Genomic DNA, 19141 nt, shown 5'->3' with positions numbered 1-19141 from the left:
CAAAAACCTCTATTGACATTTGCGATACATCGGATATTCGATGAGGCTTTATGCTTCTTTAGTTTTCTTTTACGCACTTGTGTGAAGGAGATAAAAAATAGAACAAACAAATGCATCGCTATATATAACGTGGCAGCAAAGACTCCCAGATACTGGTTCACGTTTCTTTTACAATAGCAGCATGTTAAATAGTCACAAGCTTGCCTGCTACCTTGTGTTTGGCTGCTTAGTTACTGGAAGTATCTCAAACGGTGATATTGATATTTGTGACAGCGACACAGATATCAGAACGCCAAAGAGCGATGCTGGAACATCCTCACTCGAATTGGGAGGTCGACTGGCACTTGTAACTGGTGCGGCCAGTGGCATCGGGCGGAGTGTTGCTATGGGACTCGCTCGGGAAAATGTCACCGTAATCGTTGCTGATATCAACAGAACCGGAGGACAAGAAACCGTCCGTATGCTTCCAAGTACGTATCACCATATTAAACGCATACGCGAATTATGGATGGGGAATGTTTTTTGCAGTTTGTTTTTTCAGACCAGGATCATAAGGTATGAAAAGCAGCAAATCACATCCAGTGGTACGTTTCTTCGCAACATCAGCCGTTTGATATATATATAAACAAACCTAGTACATATCACTGCATAACACCAGGTTACTTAAAACTATCCGAGCAGGAGAATTGGGATATCAGGACAAATAGCGCATGATGCAAGTACTGAAACTGATACGAAGGCTGTATTTCTTTCTCCATGTGCCGTTGAAGTGAGCCAAAAAAAAAAACAAAAAACTCAATATTAATATGTTTTTATGAAAACGTACTTTTGTTACCGCATATTTGGGGTTATAGTCCGCAGACTTGAGATTTTCTAAAGTTCAAATTTTAGGCTTGGCGGACTACCTATGCCTGCGGAATATAAGATTTTTTTTTTTTTTTAAGATCGTTTGTTATGACGAGACGTAACGGATTTTTTAAATGAAATGTGTTAATCATGGTTTAGGTATGATACAAGGTTCTTTGTCAGCTTAGAAAGCAGACATTGCGTAAGGTGTGCAGTGTATGAAAAGAACGCCGTTTCCAACTAAGGGCCTGGTGCGGACTCTGCACTGCGTGCGCAGTATATGCACTGGGTGTAGACAATCTAATCAAAAACTTTCTTTTTAGGCTTAAAGGCCGCCGTACAGTTCGCGCTTTCCACTTTTTCTGCGTTTCCTCCTCCCCTGCCCTCCTTTCCTTCCTTCACCGCCCCCCCCCCTTCCTGTTTACCGGCCTTCCCCGAGGGGACAACACGGAGAATGGATTAGGAGACGCCTCCGTTAATCCGGCCTAACCCGCCGAAGAAAGGGCCTGCTGCTTGACCAAAAATTATTTCGCTGCTCGAAAAAAAAAAAAAAAAAAAAAAAAAAAAAAACGCCGCGGGCAGCGATTGAATGCTTTTTGCCGCGCAACGCTCCGTCCGCCTTGAACAAGCTTGTATGCACTGGGCTAACATTTTTCGCAGCGCGGCAGGTTTAGTGTAGGTCCTATCATATGGTCCTGCAAGACTTCCCTGTCCGCCACAAGCTAGCCAATAATTCAAGAACATAACGACGGCAGCGTATTCAAACAGTGTAAAATGAAATGTATATAATATTTATAAGAACACCGTTGTCTTCACTGCTTGGCTTTCAAATTTTTAGCGTTGCCAATAATCGTAATCAAACTATTTTTATGATTGAAGACCCCTCGTCGTGCATCGACCCCAAGATTACGCTTACGTGAAACATAATTCTGCGCGGAAGCGGCTCGAGTCACCGTCAACTTTTTTTTTTTTTTTTTTTTTTTCAACGTGGATTTTGTTTTTAATTTAGCTGAAATACCACTGGCAGAACACGAATCGCATACTTGGAAGGTATATACCGTCTGAAAACCCATATAGCTGGTTGAGTGAATGCAATACTATCGCATTCGTTGAAGCTTGATTTGTTGATTCGAACTTCAACAAATCACACGCACCCATTCTCCCTATTCCTGTTTACCCAGTCATACTCGTTCCCTCACGATGCAATACGTGCACAAGTAACTGCAGTTTATGCATTGTTGACGTTGCACAGCCGTGATCGCACGGTTTTTAGAAGCGCTATAGAACGAGCACAAGCGTCGAATTCCAGTACACCGATTGATTTCTGTCTTACCGCCGTGACGCCACACGAGAAAAGCGATTTCGTTCTCTCTGTGAAATTAGGAACACAGAAATCAAGATATAATCCCGGTGATAAAACAAAGCGAAATGGGTCTCTGTAGCCAATACCCAACCGTTTGCGAGGTGACTAGGCGAAAGCATATATTACCTCCGTACCTTTACCCTCTGCACACCGCCAGAGAGAGTCATACAGACTCCTTATAGCTATTGCCAACACGATTGCGTTTGCAAGCCGGTAGTTTGACTCGGCTGGAATTCGTCCCTTTCATAGCTCTCTATGAAACCAGAAAGGTAGATACTTTTCTACATAGGGTGGGTTTGCCCGGGGCCTCCAGTTATTTACGGCCAAAATCACACTGGAGGCGCTTCAGCAATGTTCACTCTGGTCGACACACGTGCACTGTAAAAATGCCAGTCGTCTACCCTTTCCGAAAAGATACTTGACGAGCCAATCTTAGAGACCGACGGATAACGAGGCCGAAATTATGCTTATACCTCAAAACAATTATAACACAAATTTGGCCTCGTCATTCCCAAACTGGTTGCTGGGCGAAATTCTCTATGCGTATTGCAAGCCAGGGTTGGTAATAATAACATAAGATACGTACGGCAGAATTCCCTTCCATAAATAAAATTATTTGGCTGACGCCAAAGTAACGCGAAATTGGTGCAAAGAGTTTTGCAAAAGGGAGCGTAAACCAAAAAAAAAAAAGGGAAAAAAAAAAGACAGAAGAATAGGAGAAATAAGAAAAAAAAATCTCTGGTGACGTGGCCAAAAAAATTTCTGTTCATGTGATTTTTATTGTCACGTGACCGAACAAAAGAAAAATAAGCGAAATAAAAAAAGAACACGAGAGAAAAACCATCCCCTGCCCGGTTTCGAAGGTAGGCCCTCTTGATCGTGAAACTAGCGCGCTAATCGTTGCGCCTAGTTGCGCCAACATAACTTTTTTTTTTCTTTCTTTATTGCAAGTTGCGCCAACATAACTCTGCCTGTAATGCTCACGCATTCTCACATCATAGGGGAAAGCTTAGGTGCCTTCGTAGTTTTTCATGCATTTGTTATTTTTATTTGTGTCAAGAGTTCACGTTCCAGAATGCTTTTAGAGTTTTGGAGCAAAACGAGTTTCTTCATCTGAGTCACCTTCTAGATCCAGTAGACCGCACTGGGTCCTCCGGCTAATCAAGCAGCTATTTTCAAATTCTCTGACGTGCCCGTCCTCGCATCCGAGGTCGCCGTTTGACAAGCTTATCTTCCACATGGTAGCCGGAACCCCCAGCAAAGCGCACATGAAGGCTCCCTACCCACGGCAGCTTTGTTCCGTCCCCACTCCCTCTCGAGAGGATGGCTCGCCCCGAGGCTAATCCCATTCTCTAGACGCCCTTTCCACCCAACGCTGGCCCTTTCCCTCCCCGTCTCCAGCTCCGGGAGAGAAGGTTCTTCCCTGCAGAACGTCCCGTTTGTACAGCGGCCTTTAAGTGGTCTTTTGCGGAGTATTGCCCGGAAAATACTGTACATATGTTATCTAATTCTTCATGCAAACACCACACAGATAAATGCTGGGGGTGTGAGAATATACGAGATTAAAATTTGAGTAACATAGTGATTGAAAGAATATATTTATTCGACTCCCCAAATTTCTATTATTTCATTTTTAGTGTAATTGCATTCGTCGAATATCAGTGCCGCTCGTGAAAACCTTTGCTTTGTTGCGCCGTTCATATGGCGAGATAGTCTTCAATGACTCGTGTACGATCATAATGAAGTAGTTGCTTTGAGAAGAACACTCTAAAAAGTTATTTCTGCAGAATGTAGTTATTTCTTGTTTCTCGAACGAAGCAGTCATGCTTCCATGTTCTTGGATGCATTCGACAGAAACCCGTAACGCACGCGCATCGTGACTTTGAATGTGCAGAATCTTGCGCCACCCGCAGCCATATCTGTGAACCGTAAAGCTTCTCTCGGTTGTTATGTCCGTAACATGGCAAATTATGGTGAAAATAATAGTAACAGCGATAAGTGAACCGACCGCTCTCAACAATCCGTCGCTCGCCGCTGCGTCGAGCGAGGTGTAATACCCCCTTTTCATATTTCGTCCTGAATCAGTGGATGTTATGAACCATCGAAGCCAACCTAAGGTCGCGTATTAAAACGTTGCTGTACCATGTATGTTCCCTAATGTCCCCGTACATCTCTTGCAACCAACGACGAAGAGCACCAAACCAAAGGCCCCCACCAATTGAAGCGGTGCTCGGACTGCAGCCAGTCCGAGCACCTTAGCTTCTAGAGAAAGCGACATGCCGCAAGGAAAGCATAATCACATGCTAGGTCCACAGAACTGGATTGGTTGGGATGCCCGTAGCGTCCACTGCGGACGGACGCAAGATAAAACGCAATATAGGCCTTTAGGTGGCGCAAGATATCGCCCGATTTAAAGGGTTCAGTCACATCCGTTCATTTACCATGTACAGTGCCTATACATGGGTTGCACGTCACGTCATTCAAAGAGCGCTCCGATGACCACCAGAGACGAGGGCAAGAAGGAGCTCCCCTCTTGTCAGGATCCTATTTTGTGCCACCCGGATTTTCGTAGGCGTCGCTATTCTCCTCTCAAAAGTTTATAAAATAATAACCCTTCAATCAAAACATTAAACATATTATACTTTTGTTCACGTCTTTGCGTTCTCTCTTAATTTATGCGATTGCATTTCTTTTCTCCTCTACGTTCCCTGCAAAAACTCACGCAATTACACGACACGAGTGCGCATGCGCGGTAGGGCGATAAGTGCATAAATTGAGAAGAAAACACAAAATTCCAAAGGTCCCTCAAAAAGGATTGAGTCCAGGACCCAGGATTTTGAGCACGAGGCTCATCCATCATGCCAACGGGCAGTGGCGTACCAACTTGTTTGAGAGTGGAGGGGCAAACCAGAACCCCCTTCCTCCCCCCCCCCCCCAGGGCCGGGTACCCCTCGGGCGCCGCCGGCCGGTGTTTGCCCTGCCCAGTGGCGGCTTTTTCAAAACACATTCCTTGACTCCCACCCCCACTCTGAGAGCTAGGGGGGGGGGGGGGGGGGGGGGGGGGGCAAGCGCCCCCCTCTCTCCCCCGGTTGGTACGCCCATGCCAACGGAAACACTTGTGAAACGACAGTTATTATGTTACAATCTTCTATTCTTATCGCGCGCATACGTGGGTTTGTAGGCGAGGCATATTATAACATGGCGGAGTCATTTGAATGCCTTCCTTAATAACGGTTGCAGCCGGGGTTCTCAGTCATTCCATTATGCGTCAGCGAGACCGTCACTTGTCACAAACTGGTACCCGTATCGAGGAGACAGCATGACGCTTCGGAAAGGACGAAGGGACCTGCTTCGTGAAGGGGGTCATGAAAGAACGTCTCTGGCGACTGACTGCTTTGTTAAACTCATGATGGAATGACTGAGAACACTGACGGCAACTTGTTTTCGGGACAGCATGCGAAAGATTGAGCCTCGTCATGGTATCTGTCCAAATATGAGTGGTAAAATATAGGTAGAGTATTTCTGAACATTCTGTGTACATGAAAGAAATGTTACTCTGTTTTTGTTGGTTCGTCTTTTTCTTATTCCGTTCATTGGCAGGTCTCGGAAAGACTGAGAACCGTGACTAGAACCCAGACGGGAGAGCAAGGACACCCAAACCCTATGCCATGTCATAATAACTCTCTTAGCTAGGGCTGTTCGGCTCACACTAAACTCGAAGCCGTGCATTGACCCAGTGCTCGTGTTCAATCTCTGTCCAGCGTCGGCCGTCTCTGATGACGCGATCTCACTTAGCACCTCAGCTTTGTTTTCGGTGTTCGGCATAGACTGACATTAGTCCGCCACGCGGAGCACCTCTTGCACCCGCGTGAGTTTCTGGTTCATTCAGCGTAGAACGTTCGGCGCGTAAAAGATTTGTAAGTCGATCACAAATACGCTAAATTAAAAAAACAAATATATATATAAAAATACGCGTCCCCTCTCAGGAACCGAAACTGGGGCCTCCGCGTGAAACACAAGAATAGAAACCATTCCGCCACGTATACTTTTACTAATTGCCGGATTTGGACATTAACTATGTTCAATGCCATACAATTAAAAAAAACATGGTTGCCGACTAAAGTCTACCAAGGCATGGCTAAAAAGATATCACGCGTGTCACATCGCCGAGTACCGATACAAAATCACGAACGCAAGACGTTAAGCTTTCCACACTTCTCAAACATATTGCATAGATTCACCGAAGTATTCAATAACCTCCACTCACACGGTGACGCGCGTGGCAACAGTTTATTACCCGAACGTTTTAAACGATTAGCCGCATATATTATGTAGGCCTGGTCTTATAACTTACCTGCTCGGGCCGCGTTACTCTACCTTGGAAGCATTAAAAACAAAAACTATCTGAATCAATTTTAAACGCCCTGTATATTTCTTCAAATTAATTATTTATGGGTTTAATTGCCCGGAAAACTTACTTTTACTTGCAGACGGACACCTTAACCACACGGCCCTGTACGTGGATGTTCGAAATTCGACTTCAGTCAAAGATCTCGTCAAATGTGCTGAAAATACATACGAAATGAACATCAGTATTGTGGTCAACAGTGCTGGGATCCTGCATCGTATAACTCCGCTCGCAAGTCTAAGTGAAGAGACATTCGACAATGTAATCAACACCAACCTAAAGGTGAATCACTGAGCTGACTTCCAGATGTACTTTTTGACGGATACCTCACGGGTTTAGTAGTGTTATAAAGAAATAACCTACAAAACTATTTTGCTCAATATACACACTTATGGTTAGAGGTGAATGTATGATACCACGTAAGTTTAATATTCAATGATTGTAATGCCCTTCAAGTTACCGCCAACTTGAGTAGCTATATGAAATGCATAGTCACGAACTTGTGTTGGTTTGAAACCTCAAGTGCTTCGTCGGTGTAGGGATCAAAATCAACAACGATCGCCTTGGCCCCTTTCTCTGTAGAGAGCAGAAGGCCGGGAGATTCTTGCGCCGACGATTTACGCTATGGTATGGTCAGGTCTAGGGAGTGGTGGAGGGGAAGGAGTAGATGAAAATGCTGGTCGCCGTCGTCTCTGTCGCTCGAAACTCAAGCCATTTGATTCGTCTACAGTCGCGGCTTGGCCCCTCATTGCCTGCCAGCAATGCACGCAGCGAATCTTCGAGGAGTGCTGTAGTGTTTGTTAAAGAGTCAAGAGGTCATGGTTTATTCTTTACATCCCTCTCATTGGGTGGACGTTTACCACGTGTTATGGGCCAGACTTTTTTGATAGGCTTGTTTTAGTAAGAAAAAAATATGGTGGAGCCCTAAAAAAACCCTAATGCCGCAGACACGCAAAAAAAAGGAGATTTTAGTGTGAACTTGGACGCTATATCTAGTGTCAATCCTGCCGTAATCCCCAAAATTTTGTAGAAATAATTAGTTGTGTGTAGATTGTAACACTAAATTCTCCCAATTAAAGATTTTTAAATATAACAATTTGAAATCTCTTGAATTAGTCCCCGCACACCGCTTGATGGTTGACACCGAGAAATCGGAACCAGCTCTATCTACACGAATCTGACATTCCCAACATTCAACAAATCTCTGCTTTTGGTAGAAAGAAGAATCAGTTCTCTTTATCAGAGTAATGAAAACTATAGGTGTCACAAAAAAAAAAAAAAATTGGTATGCCAAATGAGATTTTTACATTTTGTTATAAGAGGTGCCCGTTTAAGATTTGTATCTTTAATCATGAATGTTTTCCCAATTACCCTTCGGTGCTTTCTAAACCGCGATATTAGTTTGATGTAGTTCCGATGAAACTGATTCACCTAAATTATCCTCCTATACTGGAGGCTGGAATTTAAAATGATTTGTATTTTTGTGTAATTGGAACCTGATTGGGGGTTGAAAGAGGAGAGATATGTGGTTTATCTTTTATAAAGGTAAGCACGAACCATTCTTTAAGTAGCGTCTGTGCACCTTCAGTTTTAGAAAGTGAGTCAAGGGGATCCATGGCTGTTTGAGTTTTTAAACGTACCTAGCTAAAACTCTGCACAGAGGTGGCCGAAGAATGTGCATCGATGGTTAAGCATATCGCTGAACAAATACCAGAGTAAAAAGTTAAAAATCAATCACTTCAAATCCCTTCCTACTTCGTCCGTCTGGAAACAAAAGGCGTCTAATTGGCGCAAGAGCCGACAGATCTCGGTAGTCGCCTCTGCGTGAGACACCTGATGGCATGGGCGTAGCCAGGGAGGGGGGGAGGGAGGGGGCTTACTCCGCCCCCAAATCCAGCCGACCATGTAATATACAATTGCATATTGACCCCCCACTCCTCTCTGCACCCAAAGTAATAGGCAACGCAGCCACCTCAATAAACAACGCAGCCCCGCCCTGAAAAAAATTCCTGGCTACGCCACTGGATGGGGGTCGGCGGAAAAAGAACCGAGTACCGTATATTTGAGTGTCAGCTTTGGTGATCACGCAACTTTTGTCGGTGGTTTGCTTTGGAGATCTCCCTCCTCGCTGAGGCGCCTCACCCTGCCTAAAATTGTAGAGGAGCCCAGAGGTGTCCTCCGAAACTCTGCCCTAAAACGTCGGCGGACCTCTTTTGTCCTGTGCCACTTCCCGTACCAGAACTCGACCTCTACTCGCCCATTGGCAGTTAACCAAAATGAAGATCACTTTCACCACAAAACAGCATAAAAGGAAGTTGCTGACAAAAAAGAAGATATAGACGCGGTAACAACGACAGTGCAAAGCAAGCGATGGCATGCAAAAAATGTCGACAAAATTCTTAAAGTAATGCCTTCTTTGTTTGGTTCTAATTGTTTTATATTTTATTGGCAGAACAAACAAGCAAAAAATAACATGCACTGACAATCCGCTCAGAAAAAGAACGCACCACTTTTAGCTCAGAACTGCAGTCTTCTAGTAGAGAGTTTTATTGTTCAGTACAGGAGCAAGCGCAAAAGGTGTGCGTTTGCCTTAGCGTTTCGTGCTCCACAATGCGCATGCGCTTGGTCGCCATGCGCCAATTCAAAACGCAATTTCAGCTCTGGGCATGCGCGATGAGGAACACGCAACGCAAATGGACAGCGCCTGCGTTTGCTTGTGTACGGAAGATTAGATTTAGCACTGTATATACACGCGAACGCAAGAAGTGTGAGTTCGCTTTGGGGTTGTGTTCCGCACAGCACGTGTGCTCTTGGAACGCGGTCTTGGATTGGCGTGTAGCAACGACGTGCACGCGCAGCGAGGAGCACAAAATGCTAACCCAAATTCATAGCGCTCGCGTTCGCTTTATACCAAATAACAAAACTCCGTACTAAAACTCAATGTAAGCCAGTTTAAGAGAAGCGCCCGTGGTAGCCACCTTCAATCTTATTTTTCGCCGCCTGTACCTACCTACGGACCCCGTAGGTAGGGAATTGAAGTTCGTGATTACTAACTTTTTACTCAAGTAAATTTGTGCAATGTAATTTATATGCAGCTGATACGCGTCCTACAGTGACATCTGTACAAAATTTGAGCTTGTTACGTTCAAACCCCGTAATATTTGGTTCTTTCAAATACCCATCAAATCTGGTTTATTGGCGCTGTAGATACAGTGCATTGTTTCAAACATGTTTACTATACTCCATACAACTACGTTTTAGGTAAAATCAGTGGTGGTTACTAAATACAATTTTTATGGAAACTAAATTTATAGAAACGTTCCTTTGCGCCGGAGTTCAGCTGTTGTTTCTTCGAGTACTGTTAACGTTACATCGTTCTGATCTTTTAACAGTACTCCATCAATATCGAATCATGTTCGCTAGCGAAAATAAGCCTTCAGTCCTTATAACAATGATGTTTTATGCGGTTCATTTTTCAGATCCTTGTCTTTTGTACACAGTAAATGTACAGTAAATGTACACATCGCGACACTGTTAGCGCGAACACTACATCGGCGCATTTTTGCATTTTACTTCCAAATAGTATTAGCGAGCGCGAAATTTTATCGCTTACAATATGGAACTAAGTGAGCTCTTTCCGTAGAAAAACGAGAAAAACCGGCGATCGCTTGTTCTAGCTAACAGTATCTTGCTCTGTACCTTGAATATTCTCTTATTTCAAACGAATCATTTTGGAATTAAAGTTTTCCTTACAATTACATATTGTATAAGAATACTCTCCGCCTGCTCCTGCCAGCTATGCAGGGTTCGATCAAGAAAGGTAAGCCCGGATGTTCAGGCCGCATGAATAAACTACGCATGCAGAAAGGCAGAAAGCTCAAAGTTCACCAGAATGTGACGCGAGAAATATAAGCCAGAAGGAGAAAGTTGATATCATTAAAATAAAGGGGATCAAAAATAAAAAAAAGAAATCAGGAGTTATCTCTACGAGCAGACGACAACCCCGGAGAAAAGTGGAACAATCGCGGCTGCTTCGCATCGCATTTGATAGATGGCGCCACGACTTCGTGTGAGTCAGAGCCATTGGGTTTAGCTTTGGTATTGGCGGTGAAACGGAAACGTTGCTCTATACGTGATACGTATTGCACAATGATTACATCTTGGCGTCAAAATCAAAACCAGTGATTCCGGCACTGACCTCGGACACGGACCAGAGCCGTTTATACTGAGAGAGTTTCGCTAACGGGCGGAGCTGTTTGCGCTCTAGAATCAGCTTATTTCGTGATAATATAGAATGGCGTTACTTTTTTGTCTTCTTTATTTCGGAGAAATCGCATAGAGTTGCTAATAATCAGAGCCACACAACGGCGGACCGAAGTAGTCATCCCCCTGTTATCAGAATAGGCTGTAAAAAGCTTCTTAAGAAGGCCAAACTCTCTAAGTATAATGGCTCTGACACTGACGGAGTGATGCGCCACCTGTGTAAAGCGACGCAAAGCAGACGCGATTGTTCCCCATTTCTCCCGAGTCGTCGGCTCGTAGAGATCAGTACTTATTTTATTTTATCTTTTGATCCAGTGATTTTCATTATCTCGAACTTTTTCATTCTGGCTTATATTTCTTGCGTCACATTCTAGAGAACATTCAGCTTTCCGCGATGCGTAGTTTTTCATGCGGGCTAAAAAGCAGTGTTTACCTTTCTCGATAGGACCCTGTAGATCAATGTTGAACATGTGCCTCGAGTGGATAAGGCAGGAAACAACTTCAATTACGGGTCTTATCATAATCCGCATAACTTTCGTATGTCACGTGCGTCTTACCTTAAAATCTGTTAAGGGCAGAAATACAGCGGTAGAGGCATAGCGACTGAACTTTCCTTTTGGAAACCCTGCATATATTTTCTTTGTCTGTAACTCTTCTTGACGACCAAAACATGCATGGAAATCTTGTGAGTTTCCGGCAGTTAAGCAACCCAGTACGTATGTTAATGACTAAAACGCGTCTCTCGATCATGACAATGCTTTTGTCGATGACATAGATTGCTCTCACAGCAATGAAACTGAAACATGTTTACTCGCCCGTCACGGGAGTAGGCTTAATGCAAGGGTTTAGTAATTTGATACTACAAAATCATCCAGCAAGCGAACTGTTGGGTAAAACGTCTATAAAAGGCATGTAATTGATGAATGTAAACAAGATGAAGCCCCAGATTGATGCTGAATGACGTCCGGCAGGTTATGACAAAGTTTTCACAACTTACCCATATTGATGTCGAGCTGTTTCAAAGTTTTATAATATTTTATTCTGCGTTTGCTTAGATTGACTCACCATGAGTGCTGACAGCACGGGTAATTGCAGACACTTTTCGACATTTCTGTATTATATATCCACGCTTGTCTCGACGTTTGAGTCTAGAAAGTTTATAAAATTTTCCTTTCGTATATTGCAAACTTGTATTAATCAAATAATTAATGAATTGAGTAACACTGACTGCATCAGAATAAATAGTGTGCACTGTGAACTCTTAGAAGGAAAGTCGGTTAACCAAACGAGTATGTGAAGTAATATGTGTGACACAGTCGTGAGACATAATTACACCTATTTCCCGGTCATATGCAGTAATTCTTACGACCAGATATCCTTACAAAGGTAGAAATATATTTTAATTTTTTGGGAATGTCTTTTTTTTTTTAGAAATTCAGATATAATCTTGTTAATAACAAGGGAGTTTCAGTCTTTTTTTTTTGTAGGTCAACGGTATTTTTAGCTTAAACGGATGAAATAAAAAGCGGGTGACGCAAATATAAGATAAATTTCCCAATCCTTCACACAACTATTTAAACATGAGGAAGATACATAGAAAGGGGGGACGGACAACATTGTCCGTCCCTCCTTTCGTTGTCGTCCCCCCTTTCGATGTATCTTCCTCATGTTTAATTACTGTTACCACCATGCTCGTTTTGCCCCTAACCTTCACACAACCCTTTATCACACATTTATCAGAAATAATATATTGATTGTCTTTATGTTTTGAACAACCATTGTCTAATGTTTGTTTGTTTCTAATAAATCTTTTTTTAGAGTCTTCAGTAGACGTATATAGTATTAAATTCGCTCATTCATTCTTAAATGACAAATATGGTTCATTGGTGTTCATAGTTAAATCCTACAGCACTGACAAATATTTATTTAGATCGTCTTTAATATAATCGCGTAGCTGTCGCAATTCTTGAGTAGTTATCAGCAATGAATAAATGAACGTATATAAATCAAATGGAGGGTTATCGCACCTATATTTATTTTTTACGCGCAGCTCCAAAACAAGGTGAATACACTATATATTTTTGTTGTCGTGAGATGCCTAGCTAGCGAGGAGATAAATCCTCAAATAAATATATTAAGGCTGTTGAATTATGGTGTATCGGGATGCGTTTAGTGGTATCGTTTATTTTGCTTCATTTCCATTTTCTTGATATATTTAAACACACATTATTACTTGTAGTGTGCCTTGGTGTTGAAGTAAAAATAGGTCATAAAAGACTGGTTTCATCGCATGGCCACCGCAAACTTGAATGCAGCCTTTTTGCTTGCAGGGTACATTTTTGGTGACCAAAGCAGCAGTGAAGCACATGCTATCCCGGAATGTAACAGGAGCAGCTATTGTGAACATTGCGAGCATACTTGGCAAGGGTGGCTTTCCAGGACTCGGCGCCTACACAGCCTCCAAGGGCGGTGTCATTGCGTTCACCAAGTCCGTCGCCCTTGAGCTGGCGACCAAGGGAATTCGGGTCAACGCGATTCTGCCCGGCCTTACCAACACTCCCATGATTAAGAAGTACGGAAACGACACTATAACCCAAAGGCTAGCGCAACTGATTCCCATGCGGCGTATCGCAGAGCCAGTCGAAATTTCAGAAACTATTCTTTTCATGTGCAGCCCTAAAACGTCCTACATGACCGGAGCTTCTATTGACGTTGCCGGAGGTACACAGACATAAGTAAATGTTTGTGACGAGTGCTTCCGATTTAAAATATAGCCTCAAACACTGAAAAATATATGATGTTGAAACAGATTAATTCATGAGTAGGATTAGAATTTCGGAAATAAACACAATTGCGTTTCTGGAATTAGTAAAGAAATTTCAATGAAAAATTCCCTCCGTGCATTTTATTTGGAACTTGTCTTATTTTTCTAACTAAGACATACTGAAAAAATCTTTTTATCTCAATTCCTTCTTTTGTCATAGTTTTGTGGCTCGGCGGAAATTAGATGGGGGTAAGCGCTACAATAAATATACTAATCAACACAACTTGACTAATTTTCCTGCCAATCACAATATGGGTACGTTAGATTGCAGTTTCGGTGTTTAAAAAAATCATTGTTCGTGACTAGGTTTATCAATAAAACTAATAAAAGAGAGAACTTGTGATGAATTATTAAACGATCATTTGTTTCGATTTTTTTTAAAGCGTGAATCTGAAACTGGATCCCTTCAAAAAAACATTAAAACTTCTGCCGATGTACCACGTGTAATATCTAAGTAAAAGTTTTGAGCGCCTCAATTGCATTTTTTCGGTGAAGCCCTGCCACAAATATACGACGGGAAAGTGGGACAATCCTTCTTTGTGTCAAGTTATTAAGGGAACTAGATATTGACTCGGTAAGGCTTCGTCGCCACCCAAATAAGTTAGGGCTGCTCGGATTGCTTTATCGCGAATATTTCGTACAACATTAAAATACGTAGTTAATTACGACAGGTTCGGTTGCTAAATGCTTCAAAGTATTAATACGATTTGTTTCTTAGCTTCGTCTTTGAGTTGTCTATTCTCATGCATAAATTCAGCACGTGGCTTAGTCGAACCGTTGCCAAGTTGTAAACATAGTTTTGTATCGCTAAGACTTTTCTAACATTTTCTTATGTAATAACGGATACAGAAGATAAATACTCCTGCCGTTTTGTCTCCAAGATTCGTCTCTTTTATCACCCAGGCTCTTTAGGGCAATGCACTCAAGAACTGGAAGGTCGTAGACTACTGAGGCATTTTATATTTTCTAAACTGCCACAATGCTCTTTTGCTTTATGTACTCAGATGTATTTCGTGTGTTTTGAATTAACGTGAAGCATTTAAAGTGACCGCGTAAATCGGTTTGCCTACCTATCGTGCTATAATTTACCACAGTGGTGCCTAAAGGTAATGGAAGCACTGTACAAAAATTAGAAAAAAGAACCTGCCTGAATAAATAGGAGTAAGAATAAACACCATAACTGGGGGTGTGTTTGCTGCCTACGACGCACATCCGCTAACCGCGTACCCTCCGCCTGGCGCAACAACCGACAGAAGGTGGCAGCGACCTACGGCGGCTTCAGCTCAGCGGCCGCACGGTCGCACTAAAAGCAAACGACATCTAGCTGAGATTACTCCACGAACTATCGCATTTTTATGTTCTGTCTATTTAATGGGTTTTATTGGTAACAAAAAGAAAGCATGCACTTATCATTGCAGCACCAAAAAGGGCGCGCCGTTTATTATAAAAAAAAAATACAAAATTTGTCGCCTTTTGAAGCGACTGGGTGGTTGCGGAGCTGCCGTTAGCCGCCGACCGGGCTGCTGCCATCTTTCGATTGTTGCGCAAGCCCGAGGGTGCGCGGTTAGCAGACCAGAGTTGTGTGAAGAGTATAGAATACCAGTTTGTTTATTTTTAGTCAAAAAATTTCCTTTTTTTTCTTTTTATTTATTTATTTATTTTTTTTTTTGAGGGGGGGGGATGTTTTCATTGCTTTAGGCGCCTCTGTCGTATCTTGCAGCACAAAACCTTACCGAGATGATTTATGCGATCACTTAAAAGGCTTCACCCGAGTTCGGGAGCACGCGTTGAATGTTCCAAAAGTTTTCTGACAGCGAGCACCGGTAATACAGCTTGTCAATCTGGAATGGACAGAAAATTAGATTTTTCGGTAATTATAAATAACCGTTTTTTATGCTAATATACCTCTTGGAGTATTGCAGGTTTGTCAAATGATGGTGTTCGAGAGCGATTAAAACACGGTGAAAGGAGCAGCTCGCCATAAAACGATAGTTTTACTTCGATAACGTTCCTGAAATACTAAGATGAAGGATGCTATTCAGCATGTCCCGCCCACACAACATAGCCGAAGAAGAATTAAGGTTATTCCTACCCGATTGACTTTTTTTAGCCCCTTCACAACCTCCGCTATTTCTTTTTCTTGTTTAAAGAACATCCGTACTCTACGTGTGCAAAATTCGTTTAGGCTACATATAGAAATTTCAAGTTATTTTGAACATAGTTGAGATTGTCTTGCACTACGCAATCATTATTTCAAACAAAACGAAAAACGATTATGAAAGCGGCATGTTCAACATTTTTATTCTGTTTATAAAAATAGTTTTATGAACGGATAAAAGATAATACGAATAATGAGAGCTCCTAGCCTATGCGGCATTCAATATTTCCTTCTTTTTCTTTTTTTTTTTCAATACGGTGACAGGCGTTTAGGTTTTACGAGTTTATCGCATGAAGGTGGGGATGCTGTAATGTGGCTTGCGGAGGCGGTCATTATTGTTTTGTTTTTTTAGGATATAGTTGAAACTATTTGAATTGAATTTAAATGCAACCGACTAAATGCTGAACGTCGTTGAAATGTATTAAAATCTGAACGGCACTTCCCAGGCAGATTATTCAGAAAAAAAAAAAAACGCTTACGGAAAACAAGGCAGTGTGAAATGCTATCGCACTTCAACAACAATCTGTGCAACTATTTCGGCAATATTTTTTTCTCAAGCTTAGACATTACAACGAAGCTCTACTGTTCCCTTGAAGCATGCGTCGCATAATATTTTCCGACAGCAATTGCACCAGATGCCACGACTGCCTTTTACCTCAGTATCACTATGTTCTCAAACTTCGCAGTAAAGTGAAAAGTGCCACATGTACAAAAAAAAAAAAAAAACTCTTTAGTTCTTTTTTTTTAACAAGCTAATGTACATAAGCTCCCCGTATGGGACGTTCAAAGTCGTTCCAGGAGTGCAATTTCTAATTCTCCGTCCAGAGGTAACATTAGCCGTTCGAATCAGACGCCAAGGTTTTAGAGCTAACTGTTTTTTTATTGAAAATTTTTAAGTGACTTGTTGGAAATATCAATGGGAATATGGGCCCGTTCTAAGTTACTTGTGCCATTGAAGTCGATGTATCCGAAAGTCCCGTCGAAACCGATTCTACCGATAAAAACGGAAAATCACTGAACTTTAGAAGAACATAACGGTTAGTTCCGAAAATTCGGCATCTGATTAGGACCACTAGCGCTACATTTCGACAGATAATGAGCGGTCAGTGAGGCGTGGTTACCTTCCCTTTTTTTTTTCTGAAAATAAACTCATTATTTTAGGAGACACCCTGTACATACGTTACGTCACCAGAGCTTTGAGCTACCACACGGTCGCTGCCACTGATCTCTATGTCTATTTGCTGGATCGCGTTTGGCCAGTTCCTCCTATGGACCGGAATGCGGTCTATGGCGGCCAACTTTAGGTAGAGTTATATCATCCCTAGCCATCATAGTAATACGGCGGACAGCGCAATGGCGGCAGGCTGCCATAAAAATTGCCGTGGGTCTAGTACAATGTAACTTCACTTTAGTACACAGGTAACGTTGGTATACAGTGCCGTTGTGCCCTGGGTGATTTTTTGTGCTTTATTGAAGTTGTTCGACGAAGCAGACTCTTGAAACCCGTCGTGAACGGTAGCCCCATTTTCGAGGACCCGGCGAAGGTTTCACGAAAGCGCAGCACCGGGGGAAAGCAGCGCAGCTCGCATCGAAAGCAGACGCCGTACCGGGAGTGGGAACCTCCGCGGTTCGACGTCGTTGATTGGTGGTGGTGTGATTTCGTTGGTGGTGAAGTCTTGCGATCCCGAACGCTTGGATACGGGTCAAGAGACGCCCTGGACGTGCTCGCGATCATTTGCGGAATTCTCGCGAGTGTATGTATTTACCGGGGTCTCTCCACAAACTAATGTGCCGATGTGCCCGTGAGTGATCGATATATTCGCCTGTGACGTTCTGAATAAAATGCATTTAAACGAAGTGAATTGATGTCTCTTCCGGATCATACTGGTCAAAGCCAGAGGTCCAGAGCGTCCTCCGCTCGACCGACAGAGTGCACACAGGGCGTCGTCAGTGTCGTGCGAAATCAGCTTTTTGTCAACTGTTGTCGTGTGCAATTAGTTGGCCAATCGTAATCATGCATTGCAAAACGCGGAAACTTCCGAGGCGTGTATTAGCTGGTGTCGTGTGCAACCAGCTGTCATCGTACAAATGAAGACGCGGGAATTACCCTCAGTGCGCGGTCGACTATGCCGTTATGTGCGGCGCAATGCTCCAATCTCCCGGACCGCGAAAAAGCAAGAACCTACCGTCGGTAAGTATTCAGTGTTTTGTGGCTATCCTGGCGCGCAGCGATATGTTCTTTAAAAAGAAATATATCTATATATATATATATATATATTTCTGTAGGTTGGTTGAAGACAGTGGGTATTGCACCTTCCCAAGGTTTATATATATATATATATATATATATATATATATATATATATTCATTTGTTCCCAAGGTTTCCACGAAGTCACCCTGCGACCCTTTAGCTGTGGGTGGAAAATGTCGGCAGGTTGAACTGGGAGCCTTCAGAGACAAGCATGGTCTGCTCTGACCACTTTGAAGTACAATGCTTCGATAGGACGGGGAAAACTGTGCGTCTAAGGGAAGGTGCAATACTCACTATCTTCAACCAGCCTAAAGACCTCGTCAAGGTAATATAGTACCCCTGCTTCTAAAGATATAATCTTTAAATCCCAATACGTTAATGTGAAGTACTTGTTTTGCCACGGTTGTTAAATAATGTTTTTTTTTACTTTGATTCATTACTAGTAACAACATTCATTATTAAAACATATATATATATATATATTTATTTTATTTTATTTTGATTCTTATTTTGGGGGGGAGGGGGGGGGGGCGGCGGAAGCGTCTATATTAACGAGACATGACTATGACGCTAAACCAAGCCATGTATACAGAGGCGATGGCAACACTCAAGTACTTCTAGCACAGCCAAAAGCGAAACATAAATTAAACAGCTTGGTAAGTGTGCAGTAGCTTAAAGCCACATACATACAACGTGACCATAGAGAATAAAAAAATATATATCAGTAAGATACAACGAGAGAAGGACAAGTTTGAATAATGACTAATAATGAAAATTTGTGAGTGCAGATGATATGAATGAGTTAATCTTTATGTCGCATTGGAGAGGAGTGACTGTGTGCTGACAAGACTTTTCTATGAAGTCTTGGTTAGCGAGCTCTGAAAAAAGCCTGTTCACTCTGCGACTGTAGGTTGAAAGAAGCAACTCGCAGACCAGGGGCGTAGCCAATGGGCTTTAGCCCCCCCCCCCCCCTAACCGAAATCCAGCTGACCCTATAATATATACATCCATTTTGACACCCCCTTCC

At 42.6% G+C, this 19141-nt stretch overlaps 1 protein-coding gene across 1 annotated transcript; it reads left to right on the top strand.

Moving 5' to 3' along the window:
• The first annotated feature begins 181 nt into the window (after positions 1-181).
• On the top strand, positions 182-13615 carry LOC115321245 ((3R)-3-hydroxyacyl-CoA dehydrogenase-like). Its single transcript, XM_040215593.1, has 3 exons — positions 182-470; positions 6700-6899; positions 13211-13615. Exons 1-3 carry the CDS (start codon positions 182-184, stop codon positions 13613-13615), a joined length of 894 nt encoding a protein of 297 aa, XP_040071527.1.
• The last annotated feature ends 5526 nt before the right edge of the window (positions 13616-19141 follow it).

Source organism: Ixodes scapularis, unplaced genomic scaffold (genome assembly GCF_016920785.2).
Source record: "Ixodes scapularis isolate PalLabHiFi unplaced genomic scaffold, ASM1692078v2 PGA_scaffold5__190_contigs__length_132052651, whole genome shotgun sequence".
Classification (NCBI taxonomy): Eukaryota; Metazoa; Arthropoda; class Arachnida; order Ixodida; family Ixodidae; genus Ixodes; species Ixodes scapularis.
Note: the sequence above shows the minus strand (reverse complement) of the source record. Positions and strands in the feature narration are given on the sequence as shown.

Coding starts and splice junctions, on each gene's coding strand:
- LOC115321245 (XM_040215593.1), top strand. CDS start 182: ATGTTAAATAGTCACAAGCTTGCCTGCTACCTTGTGTTTGGCTGCTTA. Junction 471..6,699: donor AACCGTCCGTATGCTTCCAA/GTACGTATCACC, acceptor TTTTACTTGCAG/ACGGACACCTTAACCACACG. Junction 6,900..13,210: donor TAATCAACACCAACCTAAAG/GTGAATCACTGA, acceptor TTTTGCTTGCAG/GGTACATTTTTGGTGACCAA.